This window comes from Sminthopsis crassicaudata, chromosome 5 (genome assembly GCF_048593235.1).
Source record: "Sminthopsis crassicaudata isolate SCR6 chromosome 5, ASM4859323v1, whole genome shotgun sequence".
NCBI classification, from domain to species: domain Eukaryota; kingdom Metazoa; phylum Chordata; class Mammalia; order Dasyuromorphia; family Dasyuridae; genus Sminthopsis; species Sminthopsis crassicaudata.
The window spans coordinates 19,740,155-19,759,064 of record NC_133621.1 but is presented as its reverse complement, the minus strand read 5'-3'; the positions used below and the strand labels follow the sequence as shown (position 1 = coordinate 19,759,064).

The following is an 18,910-nucleotide window of genomic DNA, read 5'->3' as shown; positions in this document are numbered from 1 at the left end:
CAGCAAGAAAGCTTCCCCTCTATCCAGCACTTCACAGTAGTGGTGGCAAAGAACCACAAATAAAGTCAGTATCCATTAGTCAATAAGCACTGATTAAGTGCTTAGTGTATACCAAGCCAAGCCCTTTGCAGAAGTGCTAGGAATAAAAATACAAGTAGAAAGAAAGCCAACTCCCGCTCTCAGGATGAGTTTGTGAGAGAAGAGGACGCAGTACAGAAAGATTAGAAGAAGGCCCTCCTGCAGCCTGGGGAGGAATGAGTTTGCTGCTACTTAATGTTCCAGACAAAGCTCAGCAATTTAGCCAGCACCTGTGAAAGCTCACTGAGTGAAGATTGGTCCACCATGATGAAGGAAAACTAGGATTCTGGGAAAAGAACCATCACACTTGGGCTGCTTTCCCAGGGTCCTCAGGCTCAGCTCCCCTTTGGACAAAACACAACTTTTGAATCCCTTCTATCTCACCAGTAATTTTTTAAAACATCATGTTTTCTTTACAAATTATTACTCCACAACCTTCCCACCACCAAACGCTCTCTATAAAAAGAAAAGCACAAAAGCAAAGCCAACAGGTGCAGAGACCCCCGATGTCTGTATGACGCTGAATAACAGGAGCCCCCCTGCCCAGCCCTGGGCTGCCCGCCCCTCTGTGCTCCTACCAGAGCACCACCCACAAGGCGTCTCTCTCCTAACAGACTGCAAGGTCCTCCTCCCAAGAGGGTTCAACAACTTACTCGGCTACTTTTCCTCCCAAGAACCTAGAAGATGCTGAGGTTCCTGAAAAGCTCAACTGCCTCTAGGTCTCCCGACCACAGGCACGTGACCCTGACTGCTCCGGACCAGCAGGGCGCTAGGAAAGAAGGGGATGGAGGAGAAGGAGGTTCAGCCCGACTACGGCAGCTGGGTGGTACGATGGGGACAGCGCCAGGCCTAGAGTCAGTGAGCCCCAAGTTCAAACTTAGCCTCAGTCATTTACTGGCTGTGCGGTCTTGAGCAAGTCAATCGATGGCTCTAAAATATTTTTCTTAGCTGTCAAATTGAGAGATGGGATCATCCCTGCTTTCTAAGGTCCCCAGGCTCCTCGGCCAGAGTGGTGGCCAGTCCCTCCGGATCTGCAGAGAGCCGTCACCTTTGGCAGGGCCCAGTATCTGGCGTGTCCTTTGAACACCCAGGGGACCCCCCTCACCCTGACCGTGTGCACCAATCCCATGGATTTCAGTGACGAGCGCTCACCCTAAATGTGTTTTTTTTCTAGGCAATCTTTGCATGCCCCACCACCCCCAGGCGATTTCTTTTTTGGGCCTTATTTCATTATTTTCCAATAAGTAAAACTCTTATTTTCCCTCCCTCCCACCTTTCTCCACTCACTGGGAGCAGAAGGGAGGGAATAAAACCCTGCATTAGTCACATCCAAAAACTTTCTCTCTTCTAGCACCTGAACTCTAGGTGACTTTCCAAGGGAAACTCTGTCCCTGCCACTCGGGAGACGGTCACTTCTGGCTGGAACCCTCCCTTCCGCACTCCCTTGGAGATAACCCAGGACACAGGACAGGAAAACAGCCAACATGCTCCCATTCACTCCACAAATTTGGAACTATGCTCAAAAAGTAACCAAACTGTGCATCCCCTTTGACCCAGCAGTGTTACTACTGGACTTATTTCCCAAAGAAATACTAAAGAAGGGAAAGGGACCTGTATGTGCAGAAATGTTTGTGGCAGCCCTCTTTGTAGTGACTAGAAACTGGAAACTGAGTGGATGCCCGTCAATTGGAGAATGGCTGGGTAAATTATGGTATATGAATGTTATGGAATATTATTGCTCTATAAGAAATGACCAGCAGGAGGATTTCAGAGAGACCTGGAGAGACTGACATCAACTGATGCTGAGTGAAATGAGTAGAACCAAGAGATATTTTTACATGACAACAAGACTATTATGTGATGATCAGTTCTGATGGACATGCTCTCTTTAACAAAGAGGTGATAAGACTTGGGATGGAGAGAGCCTGTGAGGGCTGAGAATGGATCAAAGAATAGCATTTTCACCTTTTGTTATTGTTTGCTTTCCTGGCTTGCTTTTCTTTCTTGTGGTTTTTCCCTTTTGATCTTTTTTGCACAACATGACAAATATGGAAATGTACCTAAAATAACTGTACCTATTTAACCTACATCAGATTGCTGGCTATTTGGAGGAGGGGGAGATAAGGGAGAGAGGGAGGAAAATTTGGAACACAAAGTTTTACAAAAATGAAAGTTGAAAAACTATCTTTTACATGTGTTTGGAAAAAAAACCAAAATACTATTTAAAAAAATAAAAAGCTCACCTCAAATACTAAATTCTAACGACAGCAGGGGATAGAGTGGGCGCACCAGGCCTGAGTTCAAATTCAGCTTCAGCCACTCACTAGCCTGGTGACTGTGGGCAAGTAAAACAGAGACAATAACCACCACCCCTTGCTTGTTGTGAGGGTCAAATGAGACATTAGTGAAGCACTTTACAAGTCTGAAAGCACTACATAAATACTGGCCATAAATACAGGAGGCTTTCTGAAGTCCCTAGCTATCTTATGCTTTCTCCCACTAAAGAGGAATAACCCTGTTTTTATTGTGTATATTCTCGCTGTAAAAAGCACACCAGGGACACAGACTTTATATCCACGGTATCCAGTATTATGCCTTAACCAGAGCCCGGTACACAGTAGGCACTTAATGTTTGTTGTTTGATTGGAGACTGAAATGGATGGGGGAGGTTCCAGTCCCAAAGACAAGCCTCCTCTTCTCAAACAGAAGCTAAGGTTCCCACAGAAGGCACTTTCTGATGCTCCCACTATCCTCTGGGGAGGGGCCACAAAGGGAGCCCCCATATGAGGTGACCACCAGGCCCAGGAGGGGCTGCTCATAGAAATGGACCTGGGGCACCAGGGGACAGAGAGCCGGCCCATATGGCCAGCCAGGGACAAGGGGTCAGGGGGAGGGGGAGCCGGAGCTGCTGTTTTCCAAATTCTGGACAAAATTCTAAGGGAGGAAGACAACGTCTGCAGCCATCAGAGCATTCACCGGTCCTGAATCTGCCGAGTCCAGAAGAATAAATGTCACAGGTTTCTGCGGCCTGGGATATTAAGAGCAGACGGGCGTCTCACCCATCACTGGTCCTCCTGGTAGCGCCCAGCGGGACTCCGGATCCCAGCTGCAGGACCACTGAGGTGGACCATGGCCTGAGGTCGAGAGGTTAATTTCTTATGTATTCTGATCACCAAATCTGGATGTGAGAGGTTTCCTGTGTAATCCCATGCACATTAGTCAGCATTTTAAAAGTCGATTCTGAGGGGGTCCACGGGGTCTCAGCGGACTGACCAAGGGCCAACTCCTTCGTCAGTGGAGACCGAGCCTTCCATTTTACTGATGAGAATGGGAGAATCTCTACTCTCAGAGGCGAGGCTCTGGTCTGAGTCCCAGAGACAGTAAGATGAACAGCAGGGATGAAAGAGGGGGCAGATTCTGCACATGGAGGCCAGGCCACGCTGACTGCAAAGCGTTAACTGAAGCACGACTGTGTGAGGGTGAGGCTTAGGGAGCAGAGGCTGGCCGGACCCCCTTGTCCAGGGCAGCTCCACTGGGGTTTTGTGTCAGCAGCCTGGAGGAACCCGTCAGTGCCCCCAGGACACGCCGCTGCAGGACAGGGGGAGATCTGCATGAGGGGAGGGACCTTCCCCACTGGGAGATCCCAACGTCAAAGCAGGGATACAAGGTTACTTCCCCCATTTGCCCAAGAGGAGACGTGGGGGAGTCGGAGAAGCTTCAGGAGCTCATGATGCTGCTGGTGTTCAAAGGACTGGGCCAGGGAAGGAGCCGTGTAATGCATCACTAGGCCCACCTGGGAAGCAGCGTCTCCACACACTGCCCACTCAGCCACAAACCCCAGGGCTTTCCCCTCCCATCATGTGGCCTTCCCCACGGAGACTCGTTCTCAGCACGCAGGACAACGGGCGTTCTAGGGGCTTCTTGGTGAAGAACAGTCTCCTGTTCTTTCTCTGCTTCTCTTACACCCCCAGGACCTAAGACCCCCCCCCTTTCCCTAGGATGGACCATAGGCCCCCTGAGGGCAAGGCCTATGTCCCTCCCTAATAGGTAACCTTTACGGAGCAACTTAAGGCTTACCAAGCACCTTTACATCGCCACAGCCACCCTGGGAGCCAACACCCTCCCCGTTTTACACCTGAGGAAACGTGACAGAAGTGAATCCCCATCTAAGCTTTGGGTTTGAACTCGTGTCCCTAAGAACAGATCCTGCACTTGTGTGTATGGCGCTCCCTGGCGGCCACCACATGCAAGTGAACTGGAGAGCCACCAACCCGGGCCCTCTGTGCTGAGGGCAGAGATCCAGAGCACAAAAAGCACAGCACTCCCCACCCCAAACTGCCAGGTGTAGATAGGGAGCAGAGGGAGGCACTGGAGGAGGAATGGCTCTGGCCGGGGGAGTGACTGGAGAGAGCCTCTTGCAGGAGAGGGGCCGGGGGCTGGAAGCCGGGAGGTCTAAGAGATGGAGGCCGGGGGATCTGAGAGACAGAGGCTGGGGGACCTGAGAGACAGAGACTGGGGGACCTGAGAGACAGAGGCTGGGGGACCTGAGAGACAGAGGCTGGGGGACCTGAGAGACAGAGGCTGGGGGACCTGAGAGACAGAGGCTGGGGACCTGAGAGACAGAGGCTGGGGGACCTGAGAGACAGAGGCTGGGGGACCTGAGAGACAGAGTGCTGGGGGACAGAATATTCTGGGCAATGATGGGACATGAAGTGCTGTATTCAGGGATCAGTAAGAAAGCCAGGGCTGTGGGATCAGAGTATGGTGGGGGGAGCAAGAAGGGAGAAAGAAGAAAGGGAATGATATACAACATTTGTTTCCTGAGGCAGAAAGGAGCCAATTATACTTATTGGGGAGGAAGTGGGACAGGACACCAATCAGTGGGCTTCCGCAAGGGTCGGGCCAAGAGCTGGGAGAAGTCGGACTGGCAGCTGTAGAGAAAGGGTGTGGGCACAGGGACGACGAGATGGGGGTGGGGGGAGTCAGAGACCACCCCAAGGTCTCATCCTGGCACTCAATATGGCGCACCCAATGGTAATAGGGAAACTGAGGAGAGGGGAAGGTCTGGGGGCAGATCCTGGTCCCGAGCTGCTCCCTATCACGAGCCCAGCCGTGATGGGACCCCTCCCCCAGGACCCGCTGGTGTGCCAGATGGTCCATTTGCCATTGCCCGGACCATGCGTGCACGCAGTAAGCCCCTTGAGGAAAAGCTCTGCTATATTTCAGGCGACACCAAACCCATCTCATGGGCACAGACCACCAAGGCCTCTTCCTGCCCCAAGTCCTGGCTTTCTGATGGCCCCGGGGCTCCCTCTGCCTCTGTGTGAATGGGCAGCCCTGGACTTACCCACCAGCATCTCCACTTACACCCTGAACTTTCTACCAATACTTCACATGGCCAGCCCACAATTAAGGGGGCCACATCACACCATCCCCCCGTTATTCTGGAGCCTCTGGTGGGCTTTGTTCCAGGTGGTCCCAGGCTACTCATTTCCTCAATCCAGGGAGGAAAGGAAATGGGGAACATCCCGCTGATTCTAGCCCCAGACCTGGCATGTGAATTCCCCGAGACAAACTCTCCCCACAATGCAGGGGACAAGTCCCCTGCCCGCTCCCGGGAGCCTTTCCAGCATTCTGGAGGGCCGTCACTCGCAGAGCTGCCACTGCCCTGGGCAAGTTCCACAAATACTCAGTGACATGATCCACACCAGGACCCTCTGACACTATATCCCACTGGCCCCACCCTCTCTAAGGCCTGAAGACATCCAAATGGCCAACGCTAATCCCTGGATGTGTCCACCTCGAGGGGCCCAGCCTGAGAGACAGCTTAAAGCCACGCGTGTGTCGGGTCCTGGGCTCGACCCCTCCTCAGACACTCCCTGGCCGTGTCCAGCCGGGCCGGCCCCTCGGGCACCTCGTCTCTTGGCCGGTGTTTCTCCCCCGTCAGGAAACTTCCCATAAAAAATTCATCTACATATTAAAGATCATCGTAAACGCTAACATCACGATTCAGGTTCATTCCAAGTCCATTTAAATGGAAAGCACTTAAAACTCAGAGCATTTTCAGAAGGGAAGTGGAGCAATCAGGCTGCCCCTCTGTCTGAGGATCCACACTGAGTCTCCCAAACCAAGGGGCTCCCTCACTGGCGACGCTGGCGAGCCCGCCGCCCTCCTCGTCATCGCGGAACACTCCCGCGTCCCCGACCGTTACCTGGCACGACCTTGGGTAAGGCAGGTGGCAGAAGCCGGCCCGTGGCTGCTGAGGCTCCACAGATGAAAGCCCTGACGAGGAGGAGTCAGTCCTCACCACGAATGACTCGGTGCAGCCCATTGGGAGGGCCCGGCATCTGGCGGGGCCGGGCAACCGCAGGGAAGGAGCCAGCCCTGCCCTGCCTGCCCTGACCAGCCCTGCCCAGCGAGCCAGCGCCGAGGCCGTCAGGAGCAACCAGCTCTCCTCTCCTGCCCTCCCTGAGCTGTCAGGCAGGCCTGAGGAAAAGGGGGAGGGACGGGGAACCTTCAAGTCAAAGCAGAATTAGCTTCTTCAGCAGAAAGGAAGGCTGGAACCTGCCTTACAGCAGCTCCGGGCTCCATGCAAAGTCACGCTGGGAAGGGGAGCACGGGGATGGGGGAGAGGGGCTAGGGATGCCAACAGGGGAGAGGGGCTGGAGGCTGCCAGCAGGAAGCCCCCTTTATCAGGCCACCACCCTTGTGTCCAGGAGGAGGAAGCTCCATCTGGGCTGATGGCCTCCCACCAAGACCATGAGGAAAACGCTTCCTCTGCTCCTATCTGAAGCCCTAGGGGAGGCTGTGGATGAGGGCTGAGTAGCCTGACGGATGGGGCCCTCGCTCACCCGGATGGCTGCTCTCACAAAGGGCCAGTGACTACCTGTCCCGGAGGCTCACTGCCTCCATCCGGTCCCAGACAGGGCCTGCCAGGATGAGGGGGCGCAGGGAGACGCCACGCACCCCGTCCGGCACTCTCCACAGGGGCTCACCCAATAACGGAGCAGGGCACTTGGCCCTGGCTCACAAAGCAGGAAGACTTCATTCCAAATCCTCCCCGAGGCACTTCTAGCTGGGTGCCCTCGGCCAATCCACCCAGCTTTAAAACTGTATTAATATTTATACCATAAAAGTTTCTTGTGAGGAGTTCCAAACAAATAAAATAGCAAAACACTCTTGAAATAAGTGACAATGTAAATGACTAAGTCATCATCATCATCATCATTATTATTACTACTACTACTACTACACCACTGGCCTTTTTGATCTAAAATTCCTAACCTTTTTTAGGTGCTAAACCTCTTTGGCATTCTGGTGAACTACATCTCTTTTCAGAACAATGGTTTTAAATGTAGATCACAAAGGAAACCGATTGTGCAGAAAGAAAACTGCGATTTACATTTCCCCGCCTGTTCCCAGCCCCCTGGACTCTATCCACAGGTCTGTGGGGCCCAGGTAAGAAGCCCCTCCTGCCCCCAACCCATTCACAGAGCAATGGCGGCGCTCCTTTAGGAGGGACGGCGGGGAGATGCTTCAGGACCTGCTGCCAAGCAGAAGCAGCAAAAAAAAAAAAAAAATCTAATGCAGCCACAGAGTTCACTTCCAAGTGCTGAGGCAGGGAGGCGTGTGCCAAGACGGCTTCCAGGCTCACCAAGCCGACGCGATCTAGAGTCCGGGATCTGGGATCAGGAAGCTGGTTCCTATGTTTCCGACTGGGAGACCCTAAGCCAGTCCCTTACCTTTCGGTCAGGCAGTTTGGGGAGCCATACTGCCCAGAGCCCTGGCCCAGAGTCAGGAAATCTCAACTTCCCAAGTTCGAATCTGTTCTAAGACCCATACCAGCAATGTGACTCTGCCCACCTGTTTCCTCATCTGTCAAATGAGTTGCCGAACAAAATGGCAAACCACCACTTCAGCATCTTTGCCAAGAAAAGCTCGAGGTTGTACTGAAACAACCGAACAGCCCCCCCCCCCCTCTATGATCATGCTCCAGATCCCACCCTTCTTTCTAGAGAACCAGAACCCCAGGGCCCAGGCTGAGCTGGTGGGACCAGATCCCACCCTCCTAGTTTGTTTCAGGCCCAGGAAAAACCATCTTGGAAGCCAAATTCGTCTTTCTGCCCGTCCGCACTCGGGGACTGACGCCCTCGAACCTAACCGGCCACCTCATACGCCTGAGGGGCTTTCAGATTTAAACTGGTTTCCATGACCACCCGGGACTGGTCCCCTCCTGGAGAATCCACGCACCGCCCCTTTGGAGCTGGGAAGAATCACAGAGACCCCCATCAAGTCTAGCTCTCAATTAACAGATGAGAAAGCTTAGTCCCAGAGAGATTAAGCGAGCTGCTCTGAGTGGCACAGAAAACAAGCAGATGATGCCAGATCTCGGCGCGTCTCTTCCCGACACCAGGCGCAGTCCTCCCCACACATCCCTGTTCTGTCGTTGGCCCGACCCTTCTTGACTTCCACTTGGGGTTTCCTGGAGACTAGAGAAGCTCACCCTCTCTTCTCCAACTCACCTGACAGATGAGGAAACTGAGGTAAACAGGAAAAAGTGACTTGGCCAGAATTATACAGCTAAAAAGGACATAAGATGAGCTTTGAAACAGGGTAACGAGTTTTCTTGACTTCAGGCTTGGCACTTTATCTGCTTGAGCCACCTTGCAACCCTACAATAACCCATAAATTAACCAGTCTCTCCCCTACCACTAGCCCTTGAATTTCCTCTTCCTCTATTGGATAAACGTTTACTAAATATCTATTCTGTTCAAGACACTGTGTTAGATACTGGAGATATAGAGGAAGAAGTCTCAAGTAATATACGCTTTAGTCCGATAATATGCACAGATAATCTTAAGTGTAAGAAGAGAATAATCTGATTAATTCATGCTAAGGTGTGAATAACTGATGTGCACCTTAAGATTTAAACCTTCTACTGGGCATTTCATTTTTTTAAGGTAATTAATCCAAATGAATCTTTAGCTTGTAAAATGACTGATGGAAAGAACTTCTGAGATCATGTAGTAGAAGGCTCTCTACGCGGGAATTTGATCTGAGAGTCTGTGAAATAAAATGAATTGTATCTCTTCTCTGGAAATCATTCTTCATAAGCAGATAGCCAGCTCCACTTAAGGACATCCAGGGCCCGGAAGCCTGGCCAGGTGGGTAAAGCACTGGGTCTGAAGTCAGGATGACACGAGAGCAAATGTGCCCTTCGAGACTTCCTAGATGTGCAGTCAGCTCTGCTGTCATGTCCAACTCTCTGTGAACCCCAATGGGGGGAGAGGAGAGAGAAGGGGTTTTAGCAAGGATATTGCAGTGGAGTGCCATTTCCTCCTCCAGCTCACATTATAGATGAGCTGAAGAAAACAAGATTAAGAGACTTGCCCAGGATCACCCAGCTTTCTAAGTGGCTGAGGCCAGATTTTATCTCAAGAAGACAAGTCTTTTTGATTTCCAGACTGGAGCTCCATGAGCCACTTACTTCAGTTTCCTCCTCCTTAGTAAAATGGAGATAATGATAGCCACTACTTCCCAAGTTGGCTCACTAGAGAGCAAGCTCAATTCTTCACTTTACAGGTTGAAAAACAAAAGTCTCCAACAAGGGAAAGTATCTGCTCAAGATCTCACATTTAGTAAGAGACGGGGACAATCTAAATTCAGGACACAGCAGGCGGCCTCCCTCAGCATCTTTTCTTTTAGCCCCAGTAGCAATCCATTCAGACTTGTGGGCGGTCTTCCTGCACTTGACTCTCCTAAGATTACATTCTAGTACGGCACATCTCATTTCTACATGATGCTCGAGAAGGCGTGCAACTTAGCAGTACTTTACGAAGACAATAAAAATCTCTAACTTTATCATCTTAATAAAAGCTTATTCAGAGCTTTTCTTCAATTGCCTTTTATTTGGGTCATTGGATAGCAATGTTTTACACTAAGCTTTTAATACCAAAAAGTTAATTATCTGTAAAAATACCACAAGAAAGATGACATTGAATTTAGTATAACAGGAAAGTGAAATTGCCCACTCTCAGAAAACTCAGAGGTTGCAAGAAAAGGAATATTACACATCCTCCAATAAACCTGTCTAACCCGACTTGTAGAAAACTTCACTAAGTAGAGGCCCATCCATTCCACTCTAAAGAACTTCTGCCTAAGGCAATGGATATTACAAATTTATCCTTTAGTGTAAAGTGAAACAAAAGCTCCTGGGTCTGGGGTTACCACAGAAAGCACCATGGGAAATTCCACAGAAGATACCCTTTACTCTCTCAAGTTAATTACATATCCTCAGCATCTTTTTATACCTTCAAAGCAGAAACAAAGGAAAATCTAATTTATTCAAGCTGCACTTATGAGTAAGTCTAGAATTAGAAAAGTTTCCAAAGGGCGACTTTAATACTTTCAGTGCTCTATTACAATTAAAATAGGGTTAAATAAGATTGATCCAACACATCAGTCTGCTGAATTAAAACGGGTTCTACCTCTAACACATCACATACATTTCTCAATTAATCTAATAGGCTATAGGGAAAGATCCACTGATGTATTAAAATCAGTGAACAAGTAGAATAATATATGTTGTTTTACAGCCTTCTTCCTCCTCTATCAAACAATCGTACCTTTAGCTAGCTGAAAATATTATCTTTGGGAGCTCTTTTTAAAATAGTTTTTTTCCCCTAAATTGCATGTAAAAACATTTAACAATCCTTCTTTTTTAAAAATTTCAGTTCCAAATTTTCTCTCTCCCCAGTTCTTTTCATGAGACAATAGAAATTTGAAACAAGTTATGCATGTGCCATCATATAAAACATAATTTTAGGAAGTATTTTGGTGTCCTGTAGAAAAGAATGTTCAGTTTTCAAAAGAGAAGAAATATATACCATCAACAGCCATTTGAAAGTTCCTCAAATCATTAGAAGATGAGATATGTAAATTAAAACAACTCTGAGATTTCACCTCACACAAATCATCCTGGCAATGGTGACAAAAAATTTAAGTGCTGAATGTTGGAGAAGACTGGGAAGACAGGGACTGTTAGTGGAATCCCAAATTGGCCCAATCATCATGGAAAACAATTTGGAATTAAGTATATCATTAAATGGTTTCATATCATACCCTTTGACCCTGACAACCAATACTGGGCATGTATCTTGTTATAAGGAAAGGTTCTGCTGGGGGGTTGAGAGGCGGGGGGAAAAGGTTGCTGAACAGTTACAGGAATGCTGGAGAAAAAAAAGGGGGAAATAATTTCTAAAAGAATTTAAATAACAAACATTCAGAAAACCTCAGTTCTGGTTTCAGATGTCATAAACTAGTTGTATGAACCCAGGAAATCACATCAAGTCCAAGTGTCTTTTCCTCTGTTACCACATGAACTTGTTGTGAGGTGCCAATGAGTTCATCAAGCATACAGAAGTATTCAAGTAGGGCAAGGAAAATGGCAGGTGCTACTCTTTATTTAAAGGAGAAAATGATTAGGATGAAGCCATTCTAGCAAGAAAAACTGTATTCATTGGCTAAGAGTCAGTAGCTTCCATTTATTCCCATTAGAATTAAGATTTACATCTAAGTCAAGTCTTACACTAATCCATTGGGCCCCACACTAGAGCCATGCTACCAGTAATCCACAAAGAAAATATTAATCTAGAATCACCTGAGTTAGGGACAATGACAATGACCCCTTTAGCAATGTTACTTCTCATCTAAGGACGGCACGGTCCACAATCCAAGAGTCCCAACCAATGATCTGTCACATTTCCTTCTCTACATGAATCCCTTCAGGTGCCTGCTAACTTCCCTTCTGCTAACACCCAGCTATTAAGCACCCACGTGCCAGAAGCCAGGACAACCTCTGGGCACACAAAGAAAGGCAAAGTACAGTCCCAGCCCTCCAAGGAGCTCACGGCCTAATGGAGGAGACCACAAGCAAACAGCTATAACAAACGAGATACAGACTACTCAGCTGTGCAAGTCTCAAGCTTTCTGAGAAAATGGGGGTAATGCCTTTAGTATAGGATCACAGACTGGAAACTAGATGGAACTCTAGACAACATTAAGTCCAATTCACCTCCAAGTTGGCTGGCCAGACACAGATGGATTGATGGACGGACACACTCTCATACATACTCTCTCTCTGTGTTTCTCTCTCTTTCTGTCTCTCTGTCTCCATCTCTCACTGTGGAAAATGAGGCAGAAGATCATTAAATGATTTGTCAGGGTAGCATAACTAGGAAGTTTCTGAAGCAGAAAGTGAATAGAGGCTTTCCTAATCCCCAGTCCAGTACCAAACCCTCTTCTTTGTGCTACCTCCCCAGACCTTCAAGAGCCATGGTGAAGATCAAAAGAGATAACACATGTATTTTGCAAACCCTGAAGTTCTGGTTATTCAGCAGTCCCCTGATAGCCCTCCAGACACACGGGGCTCTGATCACCTCTCCACCCAAGGATTCTTGTCAGTCTGAATGAACAACATTCTGCAAAAGCCCTTTCCTATCCTTCTGTGCTGGTGCCTTTCCTCTGAGATTACCTCCCATTCATCTTATCTAGAACTTGCTGGTACATAATTGTTTGCATAATATCTCCCTCCATCGGACTGTGGGCACTTTCAGAATAGGCAACATGTTTTCACATCTCTATCTCTCTCTTTTTTTAAAATTTCCTAAATGCTTAGCAGTGCAGGTATGTAGTAAGTGCTTAATAAATGCTTGTTTACTTGATCAAAGCTAAGTTCTAAAGCTCTGAATGGTCAGCAAGTACTTCGATCAGAAGCAACTTGGATGCATTTCTAATTGTCTTTTAAAAATAAGTAGAATGTATACATATATTGTATTTAACTTATACTTTAACATATTTAACATGTAATGGTCAACCTGCCATCTGGGGGAAGTGGGGGGAAGGAGGGGAAAAATTAGAACAAAAGGTTTGACAATTGTCAATGCTGTAAAATTACCCATGCATATATCTGGTAATTAAAAACTATAATTAATTTTTAAAAAGTCAAATTTGATTGTTTTTTGATCACCCTAAATCTTCCAACCATGTAGAAGAGCCATTCGTAGCCTGATGCTTCAAACTTATTGTACCTCCCAAATGTGGCTCCCCACTCCTTCAGTATGCTGAGAATGCCCTCCTGGGTCACTAAGAATTTCAACATCTTCCATTTTTGCAACATTTGATGCTATTGAAAATTTTCTTAATAACAACTGCATTCTTTCCCTGACCCTCCTTTTACCTATCAAGTCTTTCTTCTTCATCTAAGCTTCTTCCTTAGTTGTTCTTCTTAAAGTTTTGTCCTCAAGTATGTCTGTCTCTCCTCTCCCTGCACCTCCTCCTCCGTCCCCACCTTTCTCTTTCCCTCTACCGCTACCACCTTCATAGCTTCAATCATCACCTCTAGACCAATATGGCCAAGTGAGACTCCATATCCAATCCCCCATATTTCCCGTGACTTCTAATTTCCAATCTCTAACTCCCAATAGAACGTCTCCATTTAGATCTCTAATCAATACAGGTAAAAGTGAACTATCTGCATATTAAAACCACCTCCATTACCACCACTGCCCCCTCCCAACTTCCTTAGTGACAATGACATCTTCCCAGTAACCCCAACAGGAGCCATTCATTTTCTACCTTTCCTTTATCTTATGGAAGAAGGAGGTAGAAGAGGGAGAGGCCATAAATGGGGGAAAGGGAAGAGGGAGAAGTACTTCACAAGCAGCAGCAGATCTCTGATTCTCCCACCAATTTTCAAATAAACGAAATTGCTCAGACAGACCAAAGCAAAACAACACAAAACCCTCCAAGGTGAGAAGCAAAAATCGGCAGACTTCCCATGAAGAAGGTCAGATGTAGCACTGTGTTCAGAAGTAAACTGCCTCAGCGAGGGAACAGCCCTGAGTAATGGTTTCACATGGCCCTTGGCAGGAGAAAAGAGAAAGGAAAAACAGGGAAGCAGCTGGAGTGGGGAGTGACCTTTCCACAGGGGCCACTCCGTCCTCAAAGCAAAGAAAGAACAGAAACCGGCCCTGCCTGGTTATCACATCCATCACCCGGCGTCTAATGGATCCAGCTTTGAACCTGCAGCCTCCCGGGAACTGACCCAGAGCTCATTAACCCATCCTCTGACCCTGAGTCTTCCAACAGGTACACACAGATCCCATCACTGACTTCCGCTCTGCAATCATTAAAACTGTTTCAAAGTGAGCCACAGACGCCTTTCACCATAAACGGGAATGCAGTCCTGTAGCTAACTCGGGTGTCTAAATCAAAAAGACAGCAGCATTTTTAAAAAAGGAAAGAGATTTCAAATGTAAACATCACCTGCAAGGGTGTAATCAACACCTGTGGAATAGGCTGTACTTAAAGCCCCACGCCAATGACATCTGCTCTCGCCCATACATCTCTGACTCACTCACCACAGGGGGAAGGCCGTCCCCACCCAGGGTAATTAACACCTCCAGAAATTGACAACCTGGGAAATTGGCAGTTCGGTACCCAGAGTTGTCTGCATCCCAGCATCCTGAAGGAGTTCGGTCTCCCTTCGCTCCACCTGCCCCCCGCTGTGGAAAATACAGACTCTCTCCTCAAATCTCTGTGGATGTGGCACCTCCGGACACAAATGCAGCTGGCTGGAGGTTGGGAAGAGACAACCCCACTCAGCTTATCCAGGAGGGGCCCTCTGCTCTCTTTTTAACCCTGTTAAATAACTCTATTTACCTTGCCACGGACACCTACCTTGGGATGAGCTTCCATGTGGTACTTGGCACAGTTCTGGAGCTGAGTCACCCAACACTGCTTTTCTTTAGCATCAGCGGCTGAAAGAGGGACAGGGAAAGACATGGTTGGCAAGGACCCCAGAGGCCTGGGGGAGATTGGGGTTGCCATCAGAAATATCAATGAAACAACCTGGTGTCAATACCCTCCCCCCATCAAGCTATTCAATTCCCAAATAAAATACTAAAAATGCTTCTTGAAATATCTCACACAGAAGAGAGAAAAAAATGACCTTTTTTCTCGCCTTCCAAGAGTCATTTTTGCGCCTTTAAAAATGCAAGAGAGACAAAAAAAAAAAAAAAGAGCACTTATTTTAAAATGTTTCTTTGCCACATGTGGCTAATAGAGGTTTTAAAACCCAGCTTTGTAGGGCCTTTTTGTTATCTAACACAAACCGTACAGTGAGATTATTAACATTTCAAAATAAGCTTATGGTTGAATTACCATTTTAATATGTATTCTTTGGGGTTTTTATTAAGATGGGAAAGGATAAGGTAAAGAAGAAAACCTCAGAGACTCCAAAACAACTCCAAAAGGCCGTTAGAAGTTCAAACTGATGACAGGTTTCTCGCGGGGATTTTTGCCCATTGGCAGGCTCTCCCGCAGCCCATAAATACATGGACTCAGAAACACCCTGTACCTAAAGTGGGTACACTGTAGATCACGTCAGGAGATATTACCTTCAGGTCAACAGCTAATAACAAAGGCCAAGTGAAATCCAGCTGAACTGTTGTTATCCAAAACAATGTGTGTAAATATTATTAATGTTATGATCAAACAAGATCTAAGATTTAGAACCAGAATTAGAGGTCATAGGATCATAACCAGAAGGAACCTTTGAGGTCATGGGAACAGGGATTTAGTTCGAGGTATAAGGGAGTCTAGAGGACATTCCCCCTACTGATGAAAGAGCTTCTATTCAATCTTCTCATCTTCCAAGTAAAGAAAGTGACTTGCCCAAAATTGCACGGCTAATAAATAGGAGAGACAGGATTTGACCCCAAGAAGTCCAGACCCTCAAAGTGGGACCTTCACATAAATGAACATTCAAAGGAGCCAATATATAGCATGTGTCTTGGAGAACTTAGACTGCCATAGAAACAACTATTATTATTGACATTATTAATATCTAGAAGACGTCCAGGAATTCTTATATCATCTTCCCCATTTTGTGCTCAGGGGTGGTAAGATTACCAAATGATCTGAAATTCTCAGAAGATCATCTGGAAACTATGCCCTAAGAACCATCTGTTAAGCATTCGTGACTTGGCCCTGGGATAATACCAGATAACTTTCACACCCAAGACCAGCCACCATACCCAGGGAAAGCAGAAGCAAACCCAGTCCAGAAAACAGGCTGTAAGTTCCCAGAGGAGGAAACAGGATGGACTCCACAGCCTCTGAGGTCCCTGCTCCGCAAATGCCCAAAATGACAGCAAACATACCCAAGAGGAAGTGGCAAAAGGGCCACCCTGCCCTCCCAGTGGATGTGTGTGCCCAGGAGGGGCCAATCCTCCTCCCACCTCCCCTCTGCAGCTCAGAAAACCTGCCACAAAGGAGGTCCACCAAAGCCCACGTGGCCGGAGGCTCCCCGTATTCAGCTTAATTTGACCCTGTGATGATTTCATGTAGCTAATGCAACGTTAATAAGTTAATAAATGAGGCTTTAATAACCAATGGTCTGTTAATAACTAGAGGCAAACCCGCGCCTGCTCTTTTGTCAGATACATTGGGCTTTTCTCACGTGTGGCTCTGTCGTTTTAATCTTATAAAACCACAGGCAGGCAGGAATAAGTGTCGGCAAGTTTTTCCACCTATTGTTTCTGCTCTGACAATTTATTTAGCCATAAAGCAGCTGGCCCTGGCCAAGACCACATAAATCTCAGCAGCCAGAGGAGATGCTGCACACATCTCCAGGAAATGTATTCATCTCACCAGCTTTCCCTCCAAACAGAGGCTTCACCCTTGCGTCTATAACTGCACCCATTTTTATTTTATAGGTTTTTGATGGCTTTATGGAGCTACTTCTAGAAATATGATGTCTAAGCAGATAATAAAAGGCATTAACTACTTTCTGGCAGGTGGAATAATACAGCAGATAAAACCCAAAATTGGGAATCAGGCAGATTGGTTCAGATTCTAATGCTGTTTATCATTACACAAGTGACCCTTGAGTTCCTTAATTTCTCTGAGCCTCAGTCTCCCCTTCTGTAAAAAGAGAGATGTGACCTTAATAGCCCTCTGCTGGGGTCACCCTCTAACTGGCACCACAAGCAGTGAACAAATAGATGGGCCAAAGCATCAAAATATCTGGATTCTCTTGGCCCCATACTGTCTGCCAGCGAGCGTACTCCATGTCCATGAGGGGGCTGTGGTAACACAATATACTCAAACCACCTCAGGGTTCAAGTTCGAGATTTTGCCACGGGCTAAAAGAACCAGATAAAGTCCACTGAGGGCAAATTAGACTCACCAAACATCTATTAAGCACTTAAAATATTGTTATGTTATTAATATTAGATACAGGAGGCACGAGAATAGAAAAGAATTAGTTCCTGCCCCATCTACTGGGGAAATATAGTATATATAATACACATAGGACATAAATATTACAAATAGACAGAAAAATGCACATTGATTTAAGAGGAAGTCAGTGCTACTCAGTGGGGACCCCAAACAGGCCAGGGTGGGGCGGGAGGGTTCATTTATTAACGTTGCCAGCTACATGAGATCGTCACAGGACCGACTTATGCTAAAGTGTGGAGCGCGCCCAGCCACTAGACTCTGGAGGTCCTTTGTGATCAGAAGCACGAGGGCTCAGATCCCATTCTGTGAATGGGCCGAGCATCTGTGAGATTCTGTGCCTCGATGGGGCACAGAGGAACAGCCAGGAAGGGAAGGGCTCAAGGAGAAAGACAAAAAAGAATGAAAACGCAGGCCCTTGGCAGTAGGGGACAGCACTCCCTCCCACAGACTCCAATTCTCCTTCTACTAACTCTCCCAAGGGGAATCAAAATTCTTTGAAGGGCAGCGCTATTTCTTGTTTCGTCTTTGGGCCCCCAGCTCCTGGTCATTTACTTAACAAAAGTCTGTTGAATTTAAAAGCGCAGACAAAACTCCCTCTAAATATCATCCACAGAGGCTGGTGGTGGTCAGGTGTAGCATGACTTCAGAGGAAGGAGACAAAGTGAGCACTCCTCCCGCTGGGGAAAAATCTCTCGGAGGATGCTCTAGAACAAGAGTTCTGGACCCTTTTGTTATATCCTGAAATCCTGTGGCAGTCTGCAGCTTGCAGACCCCTGCCTCAGACACGAGCCGTGTGATCCTGGACAAGTCACTCCTTGCCTCAGTCCTCAACTGGAAAATGGGGGCACTAACAGCTACCTTACAGGATGTAAGAATTAAATTAGGGTTTCCTAAAGAGGGCTCTGGCCCAGGGATGGGCATACAATAGAAAATGCAGTAATATTCCCTCTTTCCCTTCCTTCCTTACTAAGATGAGTTTTTCAGGTTCATAATTAAATGAAATGCTAAATTTTAATTAGAAGATGGTTAAAAATATGTATGTGTATACACACACACACACACACACACACACACACACTATTCCCTCCCCCCCATCAAAATTCACAAATTCACAGAAATCTATCCCTAGGATCCTGGGGGTTCCATTAACTCTAGGCTGAGAAGCCCAGATCTAAAGAGAAATGAGTATTCTTTGAAAATGAAAGAACCCAAAAGAATCACAGCTGGCCACAAGTGCCCGCTTCGGCCTGCGTCCAGGCTAGCTTAGGTGGGGGACACACTTCCTCCTCAGTCACCGCCTTGGATCAGAGTCTTTCCTCGTTTTACGATGTTGTTATCAGAGTAGGGGAAGGGTCTTCCCTCCTCGGGGGAATCCAAAGCACCTCTGCCCATCCTTCTCGTTTCTTCACCTCTGATGGGGGGGGGGGGGTGACAAGACACAAGCAGAGGGCCCATCCAAGGCAGGTACGGGGAGGAGGAGGGTAAGGGCACCACAATGGCTCCTCCAGTGTCGGCACAGAAAGTGCAA

General features: G+C 47.5%; 1 protein-coding gene across 1 annotated transcript in view; it reads right to left on the bottom strand.

The window, feature by feature from the left end:
* OSBPL10 (oxysterol binding protein like 10) overlaps positions 1–18,910 on the bottom strand; it is a 187,829-nt gene that overhangs the window by 109,934 nt on the left and 58,985 nt on the right. The window contains 1 exon segment of the mRNA XM_074267278.1: positions 14,818–14,897. Coding sequence (XP_074123379.1) covers positions 14,818–14,897 — 80 coding nt within the window.